The 27,829-nt window shown below is 37.0% G+C and overlaps 1 protein-coding gene across 4 annotated transcripts in view; it reads right to left on the reverse strand.

Moving 5' to 3' along the window:
- Positions 1-906: 906 nt before the first annotated feature.
- The window catches only part of NAA50 (N(alpha)-acetyltransferase 50, NatE catalytic subunit), a 29,062-nt gene continuing 2,139 nt past the window's right edge, over positions 907-27,829 (reverse strand). For 3 of the 4 annotated variants that reach the window (XM_011966801.1, XM_011966800.1, XM_011966803.1), the window contains 4 exons: positions 6,510-6,646; positions 5,966-6,085; positions 5,450-5,516; positions 907-3,851 (listed from right to left, as the gene is read on the reverse strand). In XM_011966801.1, the coding sequence (XP_011822191.1) occupies positions 3,674-3,851; positions 5,450-5,516; positions 5,966-6,085; positions 6,510-6,646 (502 nt within the window). In that variant the 3' untranslated portion in view covers positions 907-3,673. The remainder of the gene's footprint in view (positions 3,852-5,449; positions 5,517-5,965; positions 6,086-6,509; positions 6,647-27,829) is intronic. The other variant, XM_011966802.1, reaches the window with a different exon arrangement.

Genomic DNA, 27,829 nt, shown 5'->3' on the forward strand with positions numbered 1-27,829 from the left:
AATACGGCAGAAATTATGTCACCTGAGGCTACATCATAAAAGAGTGTGGCTTCTGCTCACTTCCTTGTATCACCTTTGGGGGAAGCCACATGCCAGTTGTCCATCAGGCAGCCCCATGATGATACCCACAGTGAGGAACTGAAGCCCAAGAGCCACATGAGCAAGACATCTTGAAAATGGCTCCTCTAGCCTTGTCAAGCTTCAAGATGGTACAGTCCTGGCTAACAGCTTGACTGCAACCTTCTGAGATCTCAAGACAGAACCATCCAGTTAAGCAGCTCCTAGATTCCTGATCCAGAACTGTGGAAGATAATACTTGTTTTAAACTACAGTAATAACTAAGACACACTAGACAAGGATCACCCATTGTTTCTTAAGTGAAAAAAGCAAAACTCTAATTATAACAATTTTGACTAGAAATATTAAATACTGAATTAATTCCGTTAAAGAAAAAATATTAAATTCATGTTTGATATTCAGGAAAAAGGTTAAAAGCCAATTCCCAACTCATTGAACTACTATACTCCTTCCTTACAAGGAAAAAAACCAAAATACCTGAATATGTTATCTGTAGCCAATACACATTACTAAACAGATTGCAGCCTGAAGTGTCAAGTATTTCTAACAATTACATTAAGAATATAGCAGCAAGACAGTTCCTTGGATCTTATTTTTTCCCTCTCACTGGAACTGAATTGTAGGCATTGGGCAGTACCTAGCAAGTCACAGAAGATCTGAATTAGGATGCCTTAATTACACCTGGCCTATTTTAATGATTTTAAAATTAGATCTTAAAGAAATGTGAAAGTAAATAAAAGCAGTAAGGGAAACACTACACAATGAGTATGTACAGTTGCTGGCTGCAGAATTCAACAATACAGTTTTGATATTTATAGATATCACAGCTCACTACCAGAACATCACATAAGTTTATTTCAGATGTAACAGCAATGTTAAAATTGACAAGTTTAATTCTTAACTGCACCAAGAAAACTTAGCCATTTAAGTATTTTTTTTTTAAGTTATTCCCTCCAAAAAACTGAGGGAGCTTTTCTTTTCCACCACCACACACCATGGTTTCCCAATAGTTCTCTTTTTGGAGGACTTTTCAACTGATGAGTAAACTGCTTTAGATATTTCAGAACTTCATTCCCCAAACGAAAGCTAATCTGGACAAACTATATATTGCATAGATTTCTCTACAGATTCTTTGCTTTAAAACCTAAATGCAACTACCATACAGTGTAATTTTAACCTATTTGCCCCACAGTAAAAACTATCTGTCCTGAAAAATATGATGGATATATCCTGTGATTTTCCAGTTAACAGAATTGTTCTAAAGATAATTATCATATATCAAAATAACCAGCTCAACATAGGACATTACTTCAGTCTTTACTGACTCATAGGCATATGAACTTGTGCCCAGCTTTTTACCTCTTCCACATTCTCCTCCTCCTCCATAAGTGGATGGAATTATTTAACATAAGTTTGATGTAGGACAATTAACCATTTTTAACCCTTATCATTTAGATTAAGTCATTAACTAATGTAATAAAAGAAATTCTATTATGGTAAGAAGCCTACACACTAGATTTAACAATTCAATTTTTTTTCCTCCTTAAATAACACATACTTGTCATGAGGCAGCTATTCGGTTTTCAATAACCACATTTAGGGATACATTCATAGGACTGATTAGATAGTCCAGGTGAAATGGTTATAGAAATAGAGGCAGTGTCATCTCAGAAAACCATTTATATATCAAAGTTGATTTTGATATCTGGGAAGTTTACAAAAAGGCTGCTGCATTCTTCAAACTAATTATGCCTTCTGTAACTCAAGCACTCTTCTCTTGCCAAGAGCAAGCTGAAGCTTATCCATGAAGATAAATGAGCTTAATGCTAAACTTTTCTTCTAAGCTTAGATTTGGATTGTTTTAAGAAACGAATACTCTCAAAAAACCAGCAAGGTCTTTCTACATTTTTACCATCTTAAGATTAGAAACCTATAAACGCATTCATCAACTCTCTTCTTTTTCTGTATTATTCTTGGCACTCAAGATTGTTGAAGTCTACTGCACCTTGTACTTTCACATTCTCAAATAAAAACTTAAGGTGATAAAGTGTGCATAAACATTTTATAAAATAATTTTGTCATTTAACATATTTGGAGATGAGACTTTATACTAGAATTTTACACAAGAGGATAAATATGAATGAAACTTCCTTTCAAAGTCAAATGACAGAAAGCTCAAGCCCTGTGCATTATTTCAAAGTCTGAGAACATTTCTAAATAGTGGAGATGGGACTATAAGAGGAAAACATGAATATTTCAGATGTCTCCCATCTTACAAAGTTATCAACCTGTCAAAGCCACTCCCTATGTGCCAGAAAATGATCTGGCATAAACCAGTCCTCTCAGTGGAGGAGGTCACAGTGACATTTGTATTATTAACATTTTACACTTCTACTTTTCCAAGAATAGAAGCAATATGTTTAATAATTACCCCTGCCTCAAATCCTTAAACTCAATATCATAGGCACTGAGTATAAGCAAATCTGGGATGTTCTCCAACAGATATGCAATAGCACAGCTATGTTATTCTGAAAAATACTGTCTATTTTTTCCTATAAAATCAAATGCTCAGTGGCCACACTTTTAACAGCTGGTATTAGATGACATTAATTGAATTTATTGTGTCACAGTCCATCTAAGCTTCTTTTTAGGTACTTTTTAATATGTCCAAGAGAAAACACCTGCTTCAGGTTTATTTAGGGGTAGTGACCTATAAGGACATCAACTCAATTTTTAAGGTTAGACTATTGTCGGGTTTACTGAAGAAAAAGGAACAGGGGAAAAAATTAAATCACAACACACCTCTTTAGGTCAGTTAAAGGCCATATCTCTAGCTGGGATATTAAAAAAAAATTAATCTCACCAGCCCACATTCTAAAAGTTAATGCCACTAGTAACAATCAACAGCAGGAAAAACAAACCTGCTAACAACCAGCCCACTCATTAGCAAAAAAGCAGTTTAACTCAAATACTTAGACCAAAGTATAACACTAAACCAAACTGCCCCACCCACCAGCAAGAAGAGAAGATATAATTGCTTAAAAATCAAAAAAAGCTTAGTATTTCTTACAAGGATAACGATGTTCAACTCCCGAGAGAGTGCTCAGAAGGACTAAAGGTGGAGTGAAGGCAACGTCTAGGGATTAGTATCCCAGTCTTAAAAAACCCAAAGTACCACAAACACACTCAACTAGTCTATGCATTAGAGAACAAGATATTGCTGCTGCTTCTTTCTGTCTTTTGAAATATACAATGTTTTGTAGGCTCTGCCCTTCAATGTGAAAGCAGGACATTAAATTTGAAATTTGACAATTAAATTTTTAGGACCATCTAGCTTTAACTGCAAAATTAAACAGATCTACCTTCTCCTTCCTTCAAACCACCTCACAAAAATAAGAGAAAACAATTCAAACATGATTATTTTTTTAAAGTCCTTCAAAGTATTATAACTCTTAGAGAAAAGGAAAGGAAGAAGGAAAAACAAGAACAAGGAAGGAGAAAAGCTTTAAAAGAAAAGTGTTGGGGGAGGGGGTATCAATGGGCCTCTCTTTTATTTGGCGACAAGCAAGTGCAAGAAAGTTCATTTGTAATTTGTTCAGTTGTCTGTCTTTTGCACATCTGCATTCTGACCAGAAGGAACTTTGAGGTTTTTCTGCAGCACATGAGCATCTGCAGGCTCTATCCTCTTATAGTAGTTCTTCTTTGTCTCAATAATCTCAAAGCCAAACTTCCTGTAGAAGTCAATTGCCGACTCGTTGCTGATCTGGACATGCCTGAGGTATAAGAGAGTATCAGAAAAAAATTAAAATTAAGGTTTCATCAAGTTTTAAGCATTCTCCACAGATAGCTCCAAATTGGTTGGAGCTAGAATGCTGCACATTTGTTACATTCTCTTTACAATTACCACTAATCAACAAAGATTAGGCATGCTTACCTAAAAGCTTTTGATGACAATTTTACACTTTTTTTTTGAGACGGAGTCTCTCTGTGTCGCCCAGGCTGGAGTGTGGTGGCGTGATTTTGGCTCACTGCAAGCTCCACCTCCCAGGTTCATGCCATTCTCCTGCCTCGGCCTCCCGTGTAGCTGGGACTACAGGCGCCCACCACCAAGCCCAGCTAATTTTTCTATTTTTTAGTAGAGATGGGGTTTCACCGTGTTAGCCAGGATGGTCTCGATATCCTGACTTCATGATCCGCCTGGCCTTGGCCTCCCAAAGTGCTGGGATTACAGGCGTGAGCCACTGCGCCTGGCCCAATTTTACACTTTTAATCTAATTTTTACATTTGTAAGACAGCTGGTTAAGATTAGAAGGCTCACAGTGTTTATTCTTATAGTCAACAAATGGAAAAGTACCAAAGCTATCAAAATTTTTTGATTTTAAGAGGATAAATTATTAAAAGGCCCTATTAACACACAGAAAAAAATGATGAAAAATAAAAAACTAGGGTCCCAAAGCTTGAAGATATATCTTCCTTCTGATTGATAAAAAACATGGTATGTTTTAAAAATTAATGCAAGCTTTCTCAATTACTCCCAAAAATAACACTGTATAATTCAGCATCTCACACAGCCAAACTAAATTATGAACATCCATGACTGTGATCTTAGTCATAGCTCTTTATGTACAGCCTCTTGAGATTCAAGTATAATCTCAGCTAGGTAATCTATGATTTTGATTATTAAACTCTACTACAAATGATCTACTACAATGTTCAAGGCTATCCAACATAGCCTTGAACAAAACACACAAGGTTATGCACGAGAAAAGTAGTATTAATGGTTTTGAATTCTGAAGACTTGAGTTTTTTTTTTTTTTGAGATGCAGTCTCGCTCTGTCTCCCAGGCTGGAGTGCAGTGGCATGATCTCAGCTCACTGCAAGCTCCGCCTCCCGGGTTCACGCCATTCTCCTGCCTCAATCTCCCGAGTAGCTGTGACATGGGCGGCCGCCACTATGCCCAGCTAATTTTTTAAATATTTTTAGTAGAGACGGGGTTTCGCCATGTTAGCCAGGATGGTCTCTATCTCCCGACCTTGTGATCCGCCTGCCTCGGACTCCCAAAGTGCTGGGATTACAGGTGTGAGCCACTGCGCCTGGCCAAGGCCTGAGTTTTAATCCTGATTTCTTCCCTATGATTTTGGAGCTCTCATCCTAATATAATAAAGCAATGTGTTCTATCTCAGGTCCCTAATCTACTATTATTAATAAAACAAAACTAAACACAACAACTACTCGAATACTTTGTAACAACTACTTCCACAGTGTTTCCAAAGGCACAATAAGTGACCAGATTTTAAAGTTTCTAGTCAAGATTTCTCCTGCCAACTTATTAAACCCCTTTGATAAGAACATAAAATATTAATTTACTTACAGATAAATGTTGTCAAAAGTACCATCTTTTTCACAGATGTTTAAGACATGATTTAACATTTTAGTTCCTGTTAATAAAACAAATAACACGTGACTTCATAAATCAACCTTTAAATTATGTATCTATCCACCTGCCATCTGAACTACTTATTGGGTCCTAATAGAATTTATGAGGTATAGACTAGATATTCTTATTTTCCAAAGTTGTGTTCTCTCTCTACAATAGCTACATATGTTTAAAACTTATGTTAACAGAAGACTAACCTTTTTAAACAAGCACTTCCAGGTAGAAGAAAAACAGAAAAAGCAGAAGGGGACGTAAATAGCAAATCTATGTAGGGATTCCAGCAGAATTATGTTAATAAACATTAGTTATTTCTCACCATATTTTACATAATTCAGTAACCCTTTCTCAGTATTCCTTAAAAAGACCCAAATTAACTTACTAGGTCAGACACATTAACAAAGAATATGTTTATGCCTCTCTGAAAAAGTAAAAAAAACCACAATTTTTTACCTATTCCTAGCCTTCGGTAAGGTGCCAGACATCCTAGTGTCATGATGTAAAGTCTCTTCTGATTCTGTGAGTGATCCACCCTACAGCATACCGCACCTACAGCAATATCATTGAAATAGGCTGCCAAGGAAAAAATAAAGATACAATGTTGAACAGACAGAGTAACACATTTTATTTAATCTTTTTCCCTTTTAAAGGACTACATTGTTCCTATCAACATTAAATTTCATGAACTATCTCATGAATATCAATGACCTCAAAGCTCTTATGCCAATTTAGGAAGTTTAAGCCTCCTCCAGTATAGCTTAAAAAGTGAAAACACACAGGCATACACTAAATAAGAACATTAAGCATTTCTTTTTAAAATTCAACTATTTTATTCAACTGATTTCTGAGATTTTTCTCCCAACCTAGACCACTCCCATTTCCTCACTTACAAAATAAGCAAACTAAATTAGTTAACTCTTTCTGCTCTCTAAAAAATACGGCTCAAGAACAGAAAGAAGGAAAAGAAGGGAGGAAAAAAAAAAAAACCATGTAATACCAAGTTTTGCTAGCTCGCCAACCTCCAGCACATCCTTGTAGAACTTGTCATTGTAGCTGACTGGAAAGATGACCTGATTCAGTCTTTTCAACTGTTTAATATTGTGTGGTGTCACATCTCCCAGCTCGATCCGGCTACTGGAACAAATCAAAATGTACTCAATAAAACATAATTAGCCTCATTTTTAATATGAACATATGAAAGGGGAACCAAGTCTTTTTTACATGATTGATAAATCCAACTCTTTCAGACTTGATTTATAAGCAAATTACCATTTATAAGCAAATTTTGACATCATTCAATACAAATTCTACTCATAGCTTTCATACAATTACGCACATTTAGGGACAAATATGGCACACAACAACTACTACAAAGGCTAGAATAACATTCTACAAGTGTCAAAATTTTCCTTGTAGTTTATAGTTCAGAAAAATTTAGATATACCTATTTCTGATAACATTACAGTTCCTTTGTCCAAGTATCTTACTTCTAGTAATTTATTCTAAGAAAACAATGGAAGTATGCAATACCATGCACATTCTATTCATTGAAAACCGTGGTCTATGAACTACCTACATCAGAGTCACAGAGGCGATACTCAAAATTCACATTCCTGGACACCCATACCCCATTCTCAGAACCAGAGTTGCTGGAACGAAACAAAGGAATCCACATTTTGAAAACCACCCCAGTATGAAAACTATCCATTAAGAAAGCAACAGGAGTGATATGGTTTGGCTGTGTCCCCATCCAAATTTCATCTTGTAGCTCCCATAATTCCCACTTCATGGGACAGACCCGGTGAATCATGGGGGCAGTTGCCTTCATGCTGTTCTCATGATAGTGAGTTCTCACAAAATCTGGTTTTATAAAGAACCTTTCCTTCGCTTCGCTCTCATTTCTCCTTCCTGCCACCACATGAAGACTGATGTGTTTGCTTCCCCTTCCAAAATGATTATAGGTTTCCTGAGACCTCCCCATCCTTGCGGAACTGTGAGTCAAGTAAACCTCTTTCCTTTATAAACTACCCAGTCTCAGGTATGTCTTTATTAGCAGCGTGAGAAAGGACTAATAAAAGGAGCATTCTAAGAAACCACCTGTAATCTAAACAATTGGTTCCATGGAAAAGAAGATTAAAGCTAAAAAGTTTTCAGTTCTAACTTTTAACAAAGAATCAAAGTTGTTTTGCCTGCAGAGCCATAAACAATTTTTAATAGCTGAAGTGAACTTCACTACTATTAAAGGCGGATCAAATGTGATAAGGCAAACCTGACAGCATTCTACAATTTTCTTACTCCATCTGTATTATTTGCCCAAAAAAGATACTGTAGTATATTGTTTTGTGGAGAAAAAGCACATTTCAACCATATTTAACAACGGACTTTTGCTGGGCGGGGCGCAGTGGCTCACGCAGTCAGGAGATCGAAACCATCCTGGCTAATACGGTGAAACTCCATCTCTACTGAAAATACAAAAACAATTAGCTGGGCGTGGTGGTGGACGCCTGTCGTCCTGGCTACTCAGGAGGCTGAGGCAGGAGAATGGCATGAACCCGGGAGGCAGAGCATGCAGTGGGCCAAGATGGCGCCACTGCACTCCAGCCTGGGTGACAGGTTGAGACTCCGTCTCAAAACAAACAAAACAAAACAAAAAAACACAACGGACTTTTGTTAACATATACAGAAACATGCTTGAAAGGATTCTAATGTGTAGTAGAAATTGTAATTCTTTTTTTTTTCGAGACACAGTTTTGCTCTTGTTGCCCAGGCTAGAGTGCAATGGTGCGATCTCGGCTCACTGCAACCTCCACCTCCCAGGTTCAAGTGATTCTCCTGCCTCAGCCTCCCTAGTAGCTAGGGTCACAGGCATGTGCCACCATGCCCAGTTAATTTTGTATTTTCAGTAGAGATGGGGTTTCTCCATGTTGGTCAGGCTGGTCTTGAACTCCCGACCTCAGGTGATCTGCCTGCCTTGGCTTCCCAAAGTGCTGGGATTACAGGCATGAGTCACTGTGCCCGGTCCAGAAATTGTAATTTTAAAAACTGTATTTTGAAATGTTAAAATTCAGATTAAAAAGAAAAAAAAAAAAAAAAAAAAACCAAAAAAAAAAAAAAAAAAAAAAAAAAAAAAAAAAAAAAACAGCTGGGCATAAAGGTCTGTAATCCCAGCATTTTGGGAGGCCGAGGTAAGAGGATCCTTTGAGCCCTGGAGTTCAAGACCAATCTGGGCAATATAGCAAAACTTTATCAGAAATTTTTTTTAAAAAGTTAACCAGGTGTGGTGGCTTGCACCTAAGGTCCCAGCTACTTAGAAGACTGAAGTGAGAAGATTGCTTGACCCTGGGAGGTCGAGGCTGCAGTAAGCTGATTGTGTACCACTGCATTCCAGCCTGGGTAACAGACTGTCTCAAAAACAAAACAAAAAACAGCAACAATTACAGATAAAAAAAGAAATTTCTAAAGTTGATTTATCTGGATAGAGAGGAATATGATATAATATTTTATCTGATAGTACAAAGTTCTCTAAGATGTATTACTCCATAATGCCCAGTTTGGAGAACATTCTGCTTGCTAAGGAGTTAGGCAAAAACAGGAGACTTTACCCCCTATTTAAGTAGTCTGTATGAAGAACACAAAAGACAGCATAAAGCATTCTTCCTGCCATACTTAGCAGTTTTGAAAGGCTTAGCTCATTTAGCGGTCCTGCCTTGATTATTTAATTTTTATACCACTAATCTGTATTATTTGTTGCAACCAGCGATCTTTGCATGTCTTGTATGTCTTCCTAAAATCTGAACATAGTTTCTTAGCAACCACACAGATTAAATAAACAAACATGTTAGTAAAAGGGTAAGAGATTTATATATTTAAAAAACCCCTCAGCACCATAGAGGTTAAATAAATAAAAATAAAAAAATAGAGATTTTCTTGTTATAGTCTCTTCCAACTTTTAGCCACATAGCCTTTTCTTATCCCAAATATTTGACAACTATAATGAATTCCCTGTAGGAAATTCATGTTTTCTTTAAGTAGATTACATCTCATTGACAGAATTTCCCCTCTTCATAACACTTTTCTGACTAAAATCTACCGGGCTCACTTTCCCCACTATCTACCATTCACGTTAAAAAAAAAAAAAAAAAAAAAAGGGAGGCCAAGGAGGGCAGATCACAAGGTCGAGAGTTTGAGATCAGCCTGGCCAATATGGTGAAACCCTGTCTCTACTAAAACTACAAAAATTAGCCCAGTGTGGTGGCATGCGCCTGTAGTCACAGCTACTCGGAAGGCTGAGGCAGAAGCATCACTTGAACCTGGGAGGCGGAGGTTGCAGTGAGCTGAGATCGTGCCACTGCACTCCAGCCTGGGCGACAAAGCAAGACTTCGTCTCAAAAAAAAAAAAAAAAAATTCTGGGGATACTGTAATTCTGTAAACTATAGGATCCTTTATTTTTCTTTTTTTGAGACAGGGTTTTGCTCTGTTGCCCAGGCTGGAGTGCAGTGGCATAATCACAGGTCACTGCGTCCTCCACTTCTCAGGCTCACGTGATCTTCCCACCTCAGCCTGGCAAGCAGCTGAGAATACAGGCACATGCCACCACGCCCAGCTAATTTTTGAATTTTTGCAGAGACAGGGTTTCACCATGTTGCCCAGGCTGGTCTACAGTTCCTGAGCTCAAGTGATCCGCCCACTTCGGCTTCCCAAAGTGCTGGGCCTACAAGTATGAGCCATTGTGCCTGGCCAAAATACAGGATCCTTTAAAAATGCTGTAGCTGACAGGGATCACATCTTACCTACATTGTCTGCTGTTTAACTTACCACAGTGCCACAAGTTGGGTGTAATTTTTTTTACATATAGTTTATATTAATTTAGAGCACATCACTAAAAAAAGAGTCTTAGTATTTAAAAAGTGATTTAAAATTACATTATGAAGTTTAAGTATGAATAATAATAGTAACTTAAGAACCCATAAAGTCAAGCTTCTAAAGTATAAATGAAAGAACTTGAGGTTTTAAAAATTTTAGGAATCATCTGTAGCTAATAATAACTAGGCTTCAAGCACATTTACAATTTTGAAAGAATAATACCAGGTATTTCTTGACTTCGTACAAGAAGAAAAAGTGGTTATAGTGCACTGTGCTAGATTGAGTCTAATAAAAGTTAGCTACTAAAAAAAGTTTCCATCAGGGTGGCCAGATAAAGTCTAAATACAGAAAACAATATTGAACCATTAGGGAATAGGCAGCTTAATCTTTCCCTAACTAATTAAAATAATACATGTCTTTTTTTGTTTTTTTAAAAAGGCACACCATAGAAATGACGTAGAAAGGGAAAATATCCTGCCATAACATGGCCAGAAATAAGTTTGTTGATAGTCTTCCCATATTTTTCTATGCGCGTATATATACGTGTGCATGTGTATATACATACACACACGCTTTAGACAAATTTGAGATATAAATATTGTTTGGTAGCTGTTGGAAAAATTAAGCTGTTTTAGAGAATTTGATTTTTGCAAGAAAAAATATGCTAGAACAATTTCAAAATGTTCACTTAATGTAACCTTGTCAGCAAAACTAAGCTTCAAATATAGTTTAACTCTCATTAACATGATATGTCTGACTGAAATGGAATACTTCTGTAATCCTGATCACTTAGCTCCAAATTATTTTAAGACGTGGATTTTCTAAATATATCAAAGTAATATAATCAACTTGTAAATATAAGTTAGCAAGGAACATGTAGTTAAAAAAAAAAAGGCATAAGCATATGTAACGGATATGCAGACATGTCAAGAAAACGATAATATTACTTGAATGTAAACAACCAAAAAGCTTTTAGTTAAAATAGGCTATAAAAAATTAAGTTAAAAGAAAGTCTAAAGTCTCTATTAAAAAACTAATCTAATGGAGATTTTAAGAATTCTGTGAATCTAAATTTTTCTAAAGTTCTTACAAACATAATAGAGTTGCCTATTTAAAGCATAAGTCAATTCTATTTCAATAAATATTTGAATATCTGTCTTATGCATCTGGAATGCAAAGGTGTTTGTTTACATTTGGTAGGAAAGACAGGTATATACAATGTGCTACTAACACTGTATGTACATATAGTACAAAAATAATACCAGAATGAAGGTGACAATGGGAAACATTTTGAAGAATGATAGCTTATCCTGTGGAAGGGCAATAGACGCAGTCTAATAAAACATGAACAAAATAGCAATGATGTAGTCCGAAAACTAGTCAGTTTGATATGGCTAAAACATCAAGTGTGCTTGTGTACAAACGTGGAAGCTGAAAAAGAACCAATTTTATGAGGGCCTCGTATATCGGCGCATTTGGTTATCTTCTCTATACTTATTCTCTTGATCTCACTCAATCTTGTAGTTCTGTGGCTTTAATGCTGCCAAATTTCCAAATTTCTGTCTCTAGCCTATAGTTCACTCCTGAACTCTACACTCCTAGATCCAAGCCATCCCCAGCAGACACTTCAAAGTGAACATACTGCAAACAATTTCAAATCTTTGTTCCAAAATCTGCTTTGCTTGCAGTATTTCCTGTCAATTGATGGCCTCTCCATCCTTGGCTGCAGAATATGTTAACTCCTTCAAGTCTTTGTTCAAATGGTATCTCAAAAAGGCTTACCCTGTCACACTTTCTTTCTTTCTTTCTTTTTTGAGATGGTGTTTCCCTCTGTTGCCCAGGCTAGAGTGTAGCGGTGCAATCTCAGCTTATTGCAGCCTCCACCTCTTGGGTTCAAGCAATCTTCCTGCCTCAGCCTCCTAAGTAGCTGTCATTACAAGCATGTGCCACCATTCCTAACTAATTTTTGTATTTTTTGTAGAGACAGGGTTTCACCATGTTGGCCAGGCTGGTCTTGAACTTACGGCCTCAAGAGATAGGCTCGCCCACCCTGGCCTCCCAAAGTGTTGGGATTATAGGTGTGAGCCACTGCACCTAGCCCTTGTAATATTCTTGATACATTTTCGTATCAGGGTTATGTTGGCCTCAAAGAAAGTTTGGAAGTGTTTCTTCCTTTTTGCTGTTTCATTCAATCAATAAATAGAAAGTTTCAGGTATTTTCAAACTATGTTAGGAAGGGCATAAACATTTAGGACTACTGTAGATAATATGACCCTTTGATCATTTTGAAATATCCCTCCTTTTTGCTGGCAATACTCCTTGTTTTAAAGTCTACTTTGTTCATCAATACACACAGTTTTCTTTTCTTTTTTTTTTTTTGAGATGGGGGTCTCAACTCTGTTGCCCAGGCTAGAGTGCAGTACCACAATCTTGGCTCGCTGCAACCTCTGCCTTCCGGGCTCAGGGGATCCTCGTGCCTCAGCCTTCCAAGTAGCTGAGACCACAAATGCATGCCACCACTTCCAGCTAATTATTATTATTTTTTTGTATCTTTGGTAGAGACAGGATTTCACCATGCTGCTTAGGCTGGTCTTGAACTCCTGAACTCAAGCAATCCACCTGCCTCAGCCTCCCAAAGTGCTGGTATTACAGGGATGAGCCATCAGGCCTGGCCTTACAGCTTCCTTCCAATCAAAGTTTCATGTTCTTTTACCTTTTTTTTTTTTTTTTTTTTAATTTTCTTGTGTCTTTAAAGTGTGTGTCATGTAAATAGCATATAGTTGGATCTTATTCCTTTAATCTGACAATTGGAATATCTGGTCTGTTAAAAATTAATGGGCCAGGCACAGAGGCTCACACCTGTAATCCCAGCACTTTGGAAGGTTGACTTGGGTGGATCACTTGAAGCAAGGAGTTCAACACCGGCCTGGCCAACATCGTGAAACCCTGTCTACTAAAAACACAAAAAATTAGCCAGGTGTGGTGGCGCGTGCCTTTAGTCCCAGCTACTCGAGAGGCTGAAGCAGAATTGCTTGAACCCAACGGCAGAGGTTGCAGTGAGCCGAGATCGCACCACTGCACTCCAGCCTGAGTCACAGAGCAAGACTGTTCAAAAAAAGATTTAATGTAATTATTGAATTACTGATTTAGTTGATTCAAGTCCATCAGCTTGCCATTTTCTATTTGTACCAAGTAATAACTGTTCTTCATTTTCCTGCCTTTTATGGGGATCAATTTTGATTGATCCCTTGGCTTTTGGAAAGAAAACTTTTTAAAGCTTACATAAAACTAAATTTATCTTTGTGGTGTATAGTTCTGAGCTTTTACAAATAATCATGTAACCCTTACCAAAACATACAATAATTTAATTACTCCCAAAATCTCCCACATGACCCTTTAAAGTTCAACTCCCAGGCAGCCCCTAATCTCTTTTCTGTTCCCCATAGTTTTCCCTTTTCAAGAATGTCACATAAACGGAATCACAAAACACATATCTGCTTGTTTGGTTTCTTTCATTTAACATAATGTCAGAGACTCACCACAGTGTTGTGCATATCAATAGCTCATTCCTTGTTAATGCTGAATGGTAGTCCATTATGTGGATGTACTGTAAATTTATCCTCTTGTTGAAGGGCGGCTATTTATAATTTTTGGAGATCATGAGTAAAATTCCTATAAACATTTACATATAGGTTTTGGTATGAACATAAGTTCTTATTTCTCTTAGTAAATACCTAGGAGTGGGAATGCTGGGTCTTAAGTGCATAAGAGTTCCAGCTGGTTTGCATCTTCATCAGCATTTGGCATTAACTTTTAAAATTTATGCTATTCTAACAGGTATATAGTGACAACTTATTGTGGTTTTTAATTTGCATGCCTCTAAATAATAAATGAAGTGAGCATCTTTTCATGTATTTCTTTGCCATTCATGTATCATCTTTGATAAACTATCAGTTCAGATCTTTTGTCAATTTTTTAAAAACTGGTTTTTCTTGAGTTTTGGGTGTATTATGGATACTTGTCATTTGTAAGTTATGTATGTTGCAAAGAATTTTTACCAGTCTATGGCTTTTTTCATTTTCTTATTGTTTTTGGGAGAGTTTTACATTTTGACAAATTTATTTCATGGATTGTATTTCTGAGTTGTATTCAAGAAATATGCCTAACTCAAGATCACAAAGAGTTTGTTTTCTTCTAGATGTTTTACATTTAGGTGTATGAACTCCCTCTTTCTTAAATCCCCCTCATTTTTTTTTTCTTAAGCAGCTTTCTTGAGGTATAATTTATATACCATAAAAACCATGGTTTAAATGCACAGTTCAGTGATTTTTTTACTATAAAGCTGTGCAACTGTCACTGCAATTCAGTTTCGGAACATTCTCATTACAGTCTCAAAATTCCTTAGGTGCATCTGCAATCAATTCCCTTACCTACCCCTAAACAGCCACTAAATCTACTTTCTCTTTTTACAAATGTCTTTACTAGACATTTAATATAAATGGAAGCACACAAGAAAAGTGATCTTTTGCACTAGGCTTTTTTAATGTGGCATACTTTTGATGTTCACCTGTGTTTTAATACATGTCAGCAGTTTGGTCTTTTTATTACTGAATAGTATTCTATTTTGGTATAGTTTATACCACATTTTGTCTATTCATTCACCAGTTGATGGATATTTGGGCTGTATGTACATCTTGGCTATTATAATGCTACTATGAATATTGCATAAGTCTGTGTGTGGACATATGCCTTAGTTTTCTTTTCTGGTAGATAACTAGAAGTGGGATTGCTAGGTTGTATGACAAATATGTTTAGCTTTTAAAGAAACTGCCTGTGGTAGGTACAATAATGCCCCCCACCCCCAACCAAAGGATGTACATGTCATAATCCCAGGAATCTTGAATATGTTACTTTACATGGAAGAACAGACTTTGCAGATGTGATTAAGACCTTGAGATGTGAAGATCAACCATGATTATCCAGACAGGCCTAATATAATCACGTAAGTCCTTAATAAACAGAGGAGATATGACAACAGAATACGATTCAGACGAAAAAGATTTTAAGATGCTCTATGGCTGGCTTTGAACATGAAGGAAGAGCCAGAAGCTAAGGAATGCAGGTTGTCTGTAGAAGCTGGAAGAGCCAAGGAAACGGATTCTCCTCAAGGGCCTCTAGGAGAAACACAATCCTGCTGTATTAGTATCCTAGGCTATCTTTAAAAATTACCACAAACTCAGTGGCTTGAAGCAACAAACTTATTCCCTTATAGTACAGGAGGCTAGAAGTCCAAAATCAAGCTGTCAGCAGGGCCACGTTCTCTAAACTCTAGGAAAAAATGTTTCCTTGCCCCTTCCAGCTTCGGTGGCCCCAGGCTTGGGGCAGCCTACCTCCATCTTCACATGGTCTTTGTGATGTGTCTGTTTCCTTTCCTCTTCTTATAAGGACACTATTCATTACATTTAGGACCCACTCTAAATCAGTATGAACTCAATTATACCTACGAAGACCCTATTTCTAACTTAGCTCACATGCTGAGGTTCCAGGTAGATAAGAATTTTTGAAGGACAGTATTTAAAATCACTCTACCTGCCAACACCTTGACTGTAGCCCAGTGAAACCCACTTTAGACATTTAACCTCTAAACTATGGCTGTGACATTTATATTTCCATCAGTAATGTATTAGGGTTCCAGTTTCTCTACACCTTTTATTGCCTTTCTGTTAATAGCCATTCTACTAGTGTGATGTGATATCTCACTGGACATATTTATCTAATGACTAATGATGTTGAGTATGTTTTCATATGGCTATTAGCAATATGTTTATTTTTTTTTGGTAAAATGTCTATTTAAATCTCTTGCCCATGGTGTAGCCCTGAGAATAAACCTAGAATTTTTCCACTAATTTTGTACTCCTATTTTTACATTGGATTGCTTGTCTTACTGTGTCATAAGAGTTCCTTATATATTCTGGATACAAGTCCTTTATTAGATATATGACTTTGCAACTAATCTCAATTATTAGCTTGCCTTTTCATTTTCCTACCACAGTATCATACTAACATAAGATGTTAGTAATATGAGAAAACTGGGAATTCTTTGTAGCATCTTTGCAATTTTTCTGTAAATCTAAAACTACCAATTTTTTCTTTTTTTTAGTTAGTGGAGAAACTATTAGCGTAACAGATGATAAGGCATTTCAGCCACTTGCAATTTGTGAATCTTTTTGGATTCTAATGTGAAAAAAATGTATTTTTAAAAGACATTTACAAGACAGAAAAAAACTAAGTACAAACTGGATATCAGATCATAATACAAAGTATTGCAATTGTTTAAAAAATCTTTCTCTATTAAAGATTCACATTAACGCCCAGGCATGGTGGCTCATGTCTGTAATCTTAGCACTTTGGGAGTCTGAGGCGGGTGGATCACCTGAGTTTGAGAGTTTGAGACCAGCCTGGCCAACATGGCGAAACCCCATTTCTACTACAAGTACCAAAAACTAGCCGGGTGTGGTGGCGCGCACCTGTAATCCCAGCTACTCAGGAGGCTGAGGCAGGAGAATCACTTGAACCTGGGAGGTAGAGGGTGCAGTGAGCTGAGATTGCAACGCTGCACTCCAGCCCTGGTGACAGAGCAAGACTTGTCTCCAAAAAAAAAAAAAAAAAGAAAGAAAAAAGATTCATATTAAATATTAAAGCATTTATAGATGGAAAAGGATAATACATCCAGAGTTTCTTTTGGAAGTGCCCCAGTGAAAAGGGAAAATTATAGGTCAGGCAAAGACGAAATAAAATGGGAATCGATCCTACTTACTGTAGTTGATTGATAGGGCTCATTCTACTGTTTCATTTCATAAATGTTTAAAGATTTCCACACATCCACCATGGAATACTACACAGCCATAAAAAAGAACAAAATCACATCCTTTGCAGCAATACGGATGCAGCTGGAAGCCATTATCCTAAGTAAATTAAAGTAACAGAAAATCAAATACTGCATGTTCTCACTTGTAAGTGGGAGCTAAACACATAGTACACATGAACATAAAGATGGGAACAACAGATACTGCGGACTACGAGAAGAGGGAGAAGGGAGGGAGGGGCTAGAGGTGAAAAACTACCTGTTGAGTATCATGCTCACTACCCAGGTGACAAGATCAATTGCACACTAAACCTCAGCATCATGCAACATACCCATGTAACAAACCTGTACATGTAATCCCTGTACCTAAAACTTGAAAAAGAATCCCTAACAAAAAGTAAAATAAAATGACAAACATTACTCATTATGTAAGGCACAACAAGCTGCAGTACTTTCCAGGCATGTTATTCTTGACACTAAAATTCAAAATAGAAAGTAAATGATTCCTCATTTATTTCTTACTGTATGAACAAGTAAAAGGAGGCAAGACCTTCAAACCTTTAATACACTATAATTTCTCAATCCCCAGCTGTACAAGGCTTCAGTTTATATAGAACAGAAATTGAAAGAGAGCTGAATGAGTGAGCCTTCCATTTGGGTACCAGATCACTCTTCCAAATTTCAGCAGTGTCCAGACAGTCTGTTATCATCTCTGCCTTTGGAATAAACATCTATTAATACATGTTCTGATAGTTTTTTTCCCCCCCATCAAAACTAGTGTCAAATGCTTTTAAGGTATGAACGAGCAATTTTAAAAATGATTTATATGATGCAGTCTAAATGTTACCCAATGAGACTGAAGTGTTAAAAACTAGGTGGTAAAGGGAAATGCACTTGGATTTTTTAAATGAAAGAATTCTCTTTTAAAATATATTGCTTTGACAGCTATTTCCTGAAACATAACTAGTTCATAGCGTATAACCTTTGATTATGGGACTATATCAGGCTACCAAGGATGTCTGTAGTAAGAAGAAGGTCAAAGAAAAGAATACAAGAAACACTTGAATTTTAGAGGTAAAAGAACAGGAACCTACAAAGATGTCTAAGAAACGATTTTCAAGAGAAGGGAGGAAAAAACCTGGAGAGTAGTGTTACAAAATCAAAGAATGAATCCCAAACCTGGTTATATACCAGAATCATCCTGCCAGTTAAAAATTTAGATTCTCAAATTCCACCTTGGCAGCTTTACTTTTGTAATTAAGCTTGTTATGTAAATCATCATCCAAATTTAACACCCAACTAAATTAAATTTCCCACTGCATGTGTGTAAATTCCTAAATCTGAGAAATCTGGTGAGGGAAACAAGAGCTAAGGATGGACACAGAGAATGGGTCATTGGAAAAACTATGCTATAGGATCACAAAGGATCACAAATTGTTTGCTTACTTCTGGTAAGAATGTAATATAACGTAACAATCTAGACTACCTTAATTTATCAGCAGTTTAAGACCTTTACTCTGCATATAAGACACAAATCGCCCGCCTAAGAGTTAAATCAGCCATGTGGTCACATCTGTTTGACCCACAAGTTTTTTGTTTGGTTTTTGAGACAGTCTCCCTCAGAAGCCCAGGCTGGAGTGCAGTGGCACAATCTCAGCTTACTGCAACCTCCGCCTCCCAGGTTCATGTGATTCTCATGCCTCAGCCTACCAAATAGCTGGGACTACAGGCGCCCACCACCATGTCCGACTAATTTTTGCATTTTTAGTAGAGATGGGGTTTTGCCATGTTGGCCAGGCTGGTCTCAAACTGCTGGTCTCGAATTCCCGGCCTCCGAAAGTACTGGGATTACAGGCGCGAGCCACCGTCCCTGGCCTGACTCAGTTTTTCCTTTTTTGTTTCAGGTTTTTACGTTAAGTTCAATGCTAATATTTAAATTAAACGATTTTATATAAAGTCTCAAATTGCAGCTTCTCTTGCTTTACTGATTTACTTTATCTGCGTGGTCCCTGTTGGCAGTAGAGTTTATGGCCCTACCTGTAGAAAACTGAAGACAGTTGTTATTAAATAAACTAAATTACTCTCTCAGCTCAAGTAAATTGGTGTGACATGCTACTTTTTCTTGTTTTTCAGATCCATAACAATCAAACCCCAAGGCATTCTCATACCAGAATTTTTAGACTAAGGAACTGAAAGTGGGACAGACTGTGATGTAAATAAGAAACAGCTACTGCCAAAGTGCCTACAGACAATTTATACTAAGTCCTTAAATGAGAAACATGCAGTTACTTGTCTGCCTCTATAGACCCCCATTGGCTATTATTTTGTGCCACAAGATTGTAATTTCATGTACGTAACTTCTGGGCTTAGAATATGCTAGTAGGAAAACTTTACTCTTGGCCTATAAATCAAGCAGTGTGACGAGATAATGCACACTAAATTTTGGCACAGCAAGTCAGATAATATGGACGCAAATGTTTTTAGCTATTTAACTTATTGCCAATTACGCTCATAATTGTAAAAACATTTAGTAGCAATATTCTGAAAGGCCACAAGATGGGGATATGACTCCACAAAAGTGGGTCTCCGTAAAAAGTTTTTTTAAGAAGGATGGTTTCACTATATTGCCCAGTGGCCTTGAACTCCTAGGCTTAAGTGATCTTCCAGTCTCAGACTCTGAGCAGCTGGGACTACAGGCACCACATCACCACACCAGGCTCAAAGTGTGACTTTTTAAGTTATGTAACAAAAAGTGAAAATGAAGTATAGAGAAAGCTTAAAGCCTGTTTATACTTTAGTGAGTAGCACATAATTTTAACTGCCTATTCATTTGTTGTGCAGAGTATTTGATCTGGACTGGATCTATTTCCCCTTCATTTTACAGATGATGAAACTAAACCTCCAAGAGACAAATGTACCTGTAGTTATACAGACAATTATGGATAAAGCTAGAATCAAGCCCATGTCTATTAATTTCCATTGTAGCACAAGATCAGTCACACCATGTTCTGTCAAAGGAGTGATCTTTACCCCTCAAGGTCACTTTTTAAAAAAAGGGAGAGCGATCTATTGGTAAACATTTTTCTGACGTACACTGATAAAGGTTCATTTGCATAAAACTCAAAGCATCTTTTAGTAAGGATCAAATGGTCCTTTTAGTAAGGATCAAATGTCAAGGGGTTAGAAGGGAGGTAATTTTTTCTTAGCTAGCAGCAATGTTTCTAAACTCTTACCCTGCAGTAAATTACATGAAAGAGTGATTCCTCTGGAAAATAAAGTCCTTCAACCTGAAAGTAAGCCCATTCAAAATTTATCACACAGCTTCAACACTAACTGGGTCAGGAGGTCTTAACCTGTCACCCACTGAGATTTCTACCTCATATGAACGATATTACCGTTTCTGTCCTTACAAGGCACCTCTGCCCTGCTACAAACATTTATTTTTATACCTTAACTCTTCTATAAAACTATAAGACTTAGGGCAGGATCTCAAATATTTCAGGGAATTACTAAACTACTTTTAGTAAGTTCCATCTCACCTAGATTTTACAGCAGCGTTTCTCAATCTCAACACTGGCATTTGGGGTTACATTATTCTTTGTTGTGAAGTGCCTTTCTGGCGCACTGTAGTATACTCAGCAGCATCTCTAGCTTTTACCCACAGAACTCTCCTACATCCTGTTAGGACAACCAAAAGTGTCTTCAGACATTACCAATAATTGGGAAGAGGGGGTGGTGGTTGCCCTAGTTGGCAGTCACTGTTCTAGAGGTTTGGCTGTAATTTTAAAAGTGAAAGTGGGGCTGGGCCTGGTAGCTCAGGCCTGTAATCCCAGCAATTTGGGAAGCCAAACTGGGCAGATCCCTTGAGTCCAGGAGTTCAAGACCAGCCTGGGCAACATGGCGAAACCCTGACTCTATTTCTTTGAAAAAAGTGAAGGTGGTGTGGACCAGCTCTCCAAATTGTATGCCTGCAAGTATCAGAGGTATAAAAATCTCAGTAATTATTTGGTTGGTTACTAATGCTAAATACACACATGGGTACAATCTGCTCAAGACTATAACCTAAAAAGAATCAAATTACTCTTTGGAAAATTGTTTCCACTGTCACCCACATATTCAGTTAAGAAAGCTCCTTGCCAGCTTATGGCTTTTCTTTCACTGTCATCTAATATATTAATGTTTTTATTTAGAAATCTCTGAATCCAAGCCAATATTTCTGACTGGTTACTGATGATCTCCACAAGAATCTCAAATTCAACATATCCAAATGTGACAGCATCACTTTCCATAAGAAATTAGAACTACCTCTACAATCTACAAAGAGCCCACTGTTCATCCAACAGAGAAATTTAGTTTTCTATGTATTCTTTATGTCCTATTTTAATCTCTGTTAATTCTGTTTCCCCAGATACCTACAAAATAGAATTGGCTCACAAGCTGGAATCTTTGGCCATTCCTATTCAGATTCAAGCCATTCCCTTTAAAGATAACCACGGCTCAGAGGTTTAAACACCTTTATTAGTGACCCTACTGCTAGCTATCATTTGTGGTACATAAAACTAAAACTTGGTTGTTTTTAGTTCAGTATTTTTTTGCATTATAGTAAGTTTCCTTTAAAATAAACAACAAACAATATATACTAGAAGCAGGGGAACCCAAACATACCTTTAAATATACCCTAATCTTCTGGAAAGAGAAGTGTTTGAAATGCTCCTAAGTACAAAATATTTTCCTTGCTTACCCTTGTTTAACAAGTTCCACCTCTAAAAAATGTTGTGTTTTTTTTGTTTTTTTGTTTTTTAGACAGAGTCTCGCTCAGTCGCCCAGGCTGGAGTGCAGTGGCGTGACCTCGGCTCACTGCAAGCTACGCCTCCTGGGTTCACACCATTCTCCTGTCTCGGCCTCCCGAGTAGCTGGGACTACAGGCGCCCACCACTACGCCCGGCTAATTTCTTTGTATTTTCAGTAGAGACATGGTTTCACCGTGTTCGCCAGGATGGTTTTGAACTCCTGACCTCATGATCTGCCTGTCTCGGCCTCCCAAAATGCTGGGATTACAGGCGTGAGCCACCGTGCCCGGCCAAAAATTTTTATTTCAAATGACTTGGGCCCTAATGTCTCACCCCCACTCTCTAAAGAACATCATCTTTGTTTTGTAATTTGAAGTTAAGGCAATCATCATCTCAATAACTGGGTAAGTTATAAACAACCTACATCACAAAATGACCAGTAAAAATGGTATATATTCAAACTTCATCAAGTAATCATCAAATCTTTAAAAAAGGAAATGCCATTTATCACCTAATTAGCAAAGTAAAACTAGAGTTAAAGCAAAATGTGAATATTTACTCAAAGACAACCTGTAAGGAAGCTATTAGTTATTTCTATCATTTAAAAATGTGTTCAACATGAACGCATCCCAAAGAAAATTTATACCATCCTTGGCTGAAATGTCAGCCACAGTATGTTTTCTTGAGGTTTTTCCAAGTGCCCTTCCCCTTCATTAGCCCTTGGAAAGAGAAGGACATTCTCATACATTGCTGACAGAATAAATTGCTACTATCTTTTTGGAGGTCAACTGGCAACAAACATCAGAGCTTTAAAAAAGTCAGTACCTTTTGATCCAAAAAATTAATTCTTAGGAAATTATCCAAAAGAAGTAATTAAGGATGTGTGTCAGGTAGTTTTATGAACAAGCATTCCCCACAGCACTATAGGGGACTGAGGTAAGAAGCCTCTGGAATTGGAGAACAAGATTTTCTCTTAAGAACAGTTTCTGACAGAGGCAGAATATAGCTTGCACTAGCTCAAGAAAGATGAATACTTCCAATTATCTCTTCCCTACCCTTTCAACAGCAGACCAAGTGACTAAACGGCAACACTTTAACCAAAAACCAGAATGCCTCAAAATCCTTCACCACAGAGGTATAAACAGCCATAAACTATCTGTTGGCCCACAAGTTGAAACATTTAGAAATATCTATCATCTGGGAAGTAGATGCTAAAGGAAAAGTTCATGTTTTATACAACTTTGGCTTTTTATGGGTTTAACACAGGACTGTCCAACAGATATACAAATGACATACAAAATTTAAAAATGTTTAATATCTTGGGAAGACTTCCTTGATATAACAAAAAAAGTTTAGTATTCACATTTACAAGGGGGAGAAATAATTTCAACATGTAGTCAAAATAAAACTTATTTTACCTTAAATTTTTTTTTCATTCAAGTTTAGTATCCACATTTACAATGGGGAGAAATCATTTCAACCTGTAGTCAAAATAAAACTTATTTTACCTTAAAAAATTTTTTTATTCCAAGTCTTTAAATCCAGTTTACTACACTCACAGCATGGCCCAACTCAGCTACTCATTTTCCTTAGAAATATTTGATCTGTATTTACATTTCACAAAATCTGCAGTAGATCCACGTATCTAAGTTATTTCAAACATACTTAAAAACTGACCAATAACTGACTGTGAGTTTTCTTTCCTTTTTGAGACAGGGTCTCCCTCTGTCACCCAGGCTGGAGTGCAGTGGCATTATCATGCCTCACTGCAGTGCAGCCTCAACCTCCTGAGCTCAAGTGATTCTCCCATCTTGACTTCCCAAGTAGCTGGGACTATAAACACACATGGCCATACCCAGCTAATTATTATTTTTTTGTAGAGATGAGGTCTCACTATGTTATAGCCAAGCTGGTCTTGAACTCCTGGGCCCAAGTGATTCTCCTGCTTTGACCTCCCAAAGTGTCGTGATTACGAGTGTGAGCCACAGTACCCAGCTGAGAATCAGCTTTCACACTCTAAAATTTAAAATTTAGTTCTGTCATATAAGGCACATTTTTTTTTTGTTTTTTAAAGGTCGTTTTTGAGACTCAATGACAAAAGGTGAACAATAATCAATTTGGTAAAACAGATTAACAGTACCCTTTAAAGCTTCTGTTTCTATTTCTACTAATGGCTTCCCCACATAGGCAATATCATCTAGACTATAGTAGAGTTTTCAATGACTCCATCATAAGGACTAGTGATGGTAACAGAGAAACTTTATCACTTTGAACTTCACAGATGTTATCAAACTGAGACACTGTATCTCCTTCTTTTACATAACATTAACAGTTACTTCTGTAATCCTTTCTTCCGTGTCTGAGAGTCTGAACTGAACCTGTCCACATACAGCATTAGATGTTTTCAGAAAATGATGTGGATGACTATACTTGAATGAAGGATAATCAAAGAAATACACATAATTTGGCTTCAAAACATGAACATTACTACATGTTGGAAAACAGTGAAACAAATCAGCTGCCCAGCATTCCTGCTCCAGGTCAACACACAGACTACAGCCATCTTACCCAGGAAATGGCAACTGTGCCACAGACCACAAGGTACATTTTAACTGTTCAATTGCCAATTGTAGCTAGTCATGACTGTAGTAGACAGAACGATAACATTTTGCCATTAAGTTAGGCATTGAACAGACTTAAATATAACTCTCATGTTCGCGATGGGAAGAATGTTTCTACTGGGTTACTACTGGTATTCTACTGGTTACTGCAGGCTTCGTTTAAAAAAAGGCCAATCATTTGAATAATTGAGAAAGAGTATCTCTTCAGACGTCACACGGCTGAAAGCCATAGGGAGTACCTGGAAGAAAAAATCAGGAGTCAAAAAGATTTCCACAGGCCAAAATGGAGGATGTGGCGAAGTAAAATTTAACACAGATATTAGTTTGGTCTGGGCAGAGCTTTATAAGATTTAGAAAGAGATTTTAATTGACAATACAGATAATGTCCAACAATGTAAAATTAATTTGACCATAAATTGCAGTAACAGGAAATATATAATTTAGGCCAATAATAGTTCCCATTCTACTGATATGTGCAGTAATATTCACATAACAGAAGTCAGGATCTTTGAAATTATGATAAACAGGGAATATATCTTGATTCAATAAGATGAGTGCTTGGACTAAGTGACTTTTAAAAATCTTTTCCAACCCAGAAAGTATTGATTATTCTTTGTTTAGAGCTTTACTAAGAGTTGTATGCAATTTCAGGAAGAAATCACACCACTAATGGCAACACATGAGTCAACAACGCACACAACTGTATAGGCAGCAGTTATACTGCTAAATTACACGATGATTCTATTTACAGATAGATGCAAACACTTGATCTGATGCTTTAACTATACAACTATGGTATAGTTGTGCCACGTCATTAAATACTGAAATAAATTTTATTATGATTTACTTCCCTTTTATTTTTCTTTTATTGGAGACGACAGTACATTGATTAAAAAAAAACTTACGGTGTAAGCAGGTTATATTTTATATGAATTCATCTCAACACAAGGGCACATTACAAAGTATTTGTTAAAATTCACTATCTCAATCAACAAACCACAAATTATTTGTTTCACAGAAGGAACGAGTATAAACTGTAGGTTTACAAAAGGTGTCAAATGCTACATCAGCCTGACTAGCTTTTGGTTTTGCTGAAAAACAAAACAGCAATACAACCTTTAAAAAAAGTTTTTCGTTTTTTTTTCAAGACTAGGTTTCGCTCTGTTGCCCAGGCTCAAATGTTGTGACAAGATCATGGCTCTCTGCAGCCTTGAACTCCTGGGCTCAAGTGATCCTCCTGCCTCAGCCTCCCAAGTAGCTGGAACTACAGACTTGCACCACCATGCCTGGCTGATTTTTTTTTTTTTTTTTAGACAGTCTTGTTCTGTTGCCCAGGCAGGAATGCAGTGGCGTGATCTTAGCTCACTACAACCTCCACCTCCCAGGTTCAGGCGATTCTCCTGCCTGATTTATTGTTTGTAGAGACGAGGTCTCACTATGCTGAGATGCCAGAAATATTCCTTCTGCCTCTTCCCAGTCCATATGCTGTCAGAGGTAACCACTGTTCTGAGTTCTTAAAGTTTTGTTTCTGACTTCAGAATCCTACATTTTAATTTTATTTGGTAAAATGGCTCCCTTTACTATTCCAATTAGTAATCTGCACTGTTCCATATTTATATTACTGCTACCTACTTTCCCATCTTAGTCACGTATTCATATTTTGTTAAAGACATTTTTTATTAGGACTAATTTGCATCTCTTTACTACAATTGAAGGCTAAATGATTTGGTTTTATTATACTTTCCATTACACTGCCTAATTAGATTGCCACCTCATTCATGGTTATCTGTGGCATACTTTCTTGCTTGAAATCACCTTCCCTAGAAAAGAGGAGATAAAAATGCCACCCACAAATTCAAACTACAATGTCCCTGGTTCACAAAAACAGCCAACCTCAAAAGGAAGTAACATCTCCCAGTATATCTCAAACTTCTAGATGTGCATATAAATTACATACAGTAGTTAATAACCAGAAATTTATCTTCTATGGAGGAAAGACATGCCAATACAATGGAAAGTCCTACTGCTACTACTAATAAAAATACTCATAGTAAAAATATGAAGAAAAACCAGGTAGGTTTTAAGTTTCAATATGATAGGCAATATAGGCAACAGTGTACAATTTTAAATATTTAACTGGTTTTGTGTTGGGACTTCTGCAGTTTCCAATTTTAGATATTTCAATTTACTGTTTACTTAGCTCAATATACAACAGAACAACAGAACACTTAGCAAATAAGATTCCATACAAAGGCCACACAATCAGGACCACTGTTTCATTTTTACAGGTCATTCCACATTAAGAGTCAGGACTATAAAACTGACCACACTGTGCACGGTGGTACAAGTTTTGGAACTGAAGGTGCTTAACTTATTTTAAATCTATACTGTTGTAGGTTCGGTATCCAAACACAAGGTTCACACAACTCATTTGTTGAGTGTCTTAAATACAGACTTAGAAGTAAAAAAAATTAAAAAGTTTCATCTCACCTGAGAGTTCATTTGTTAAGTTAAAGGGATTATTCCTGTGAAATCATCTTAAAGGTTTACAGTAAAGAATAAAATTCTAAGCTCCTAATCATAAGAAGTATTAAGAACTTCACAGGCATAGTTACTGGCATAAAGGTACAGATTCAATAATTTTAAGTTTCCTCTAAATTCGGCCAGTTACCCATTTCTAGGGATCTGCCTTCATCAGGTTACATGTAAATATCCATTTTAACCAGAGATAATTGCTCCATGAATATACTAATTAAAGGTAGATTGTGAATAATATGACTGTTCAGCTCCATTTCTATCGCCAAGTTAGGTATCAGAAAGAACATCACACCCTATAGAGTCTGAACTAGATTGAAGATTTTGGATCGAAACATACAGAATAATTTCCTGGCATTCCCCTTTGTAAATCCATGGCAATTTCAACACTGGGAACTCTTCAGCCTCGTTTTTCTTAACAGAACATGACAAATAAGTATTGAGTGCCTGACAATGAGTACAAAAATGAGTAAGAGTCAGCAGCTATGCTCAAGAAGTGCAGTATATACCACCCTTGGTGGCTCACGCCTGTAATCCCAGCACTTTGGGAGGCAGAGGTAGGTGGATCACTTGAGCAGGAGTTTGAGACCAGCCTGGCCAACAGTCAGACCCCGTCTCTACAAAATATTCAAAAATTAGCCA

This window comes from Mandrillus leucophaeus, unplaced genomic scaffold, assembly GCF_000951045.1.
Source record: "Mandrillus leucophaeus isolate KB7577 unplaced genomic scaffold, Mleu.le_1.0 Scaffold775, whole genome shotgun sequence".
Taxonomy (NCBI): domain Eukaryota; kingdom Metazoa; phylum Chordata; class Mammalia; order Primates; family Cercopithecidae; genus Mandrillus; species Mandrillus leucophaeus.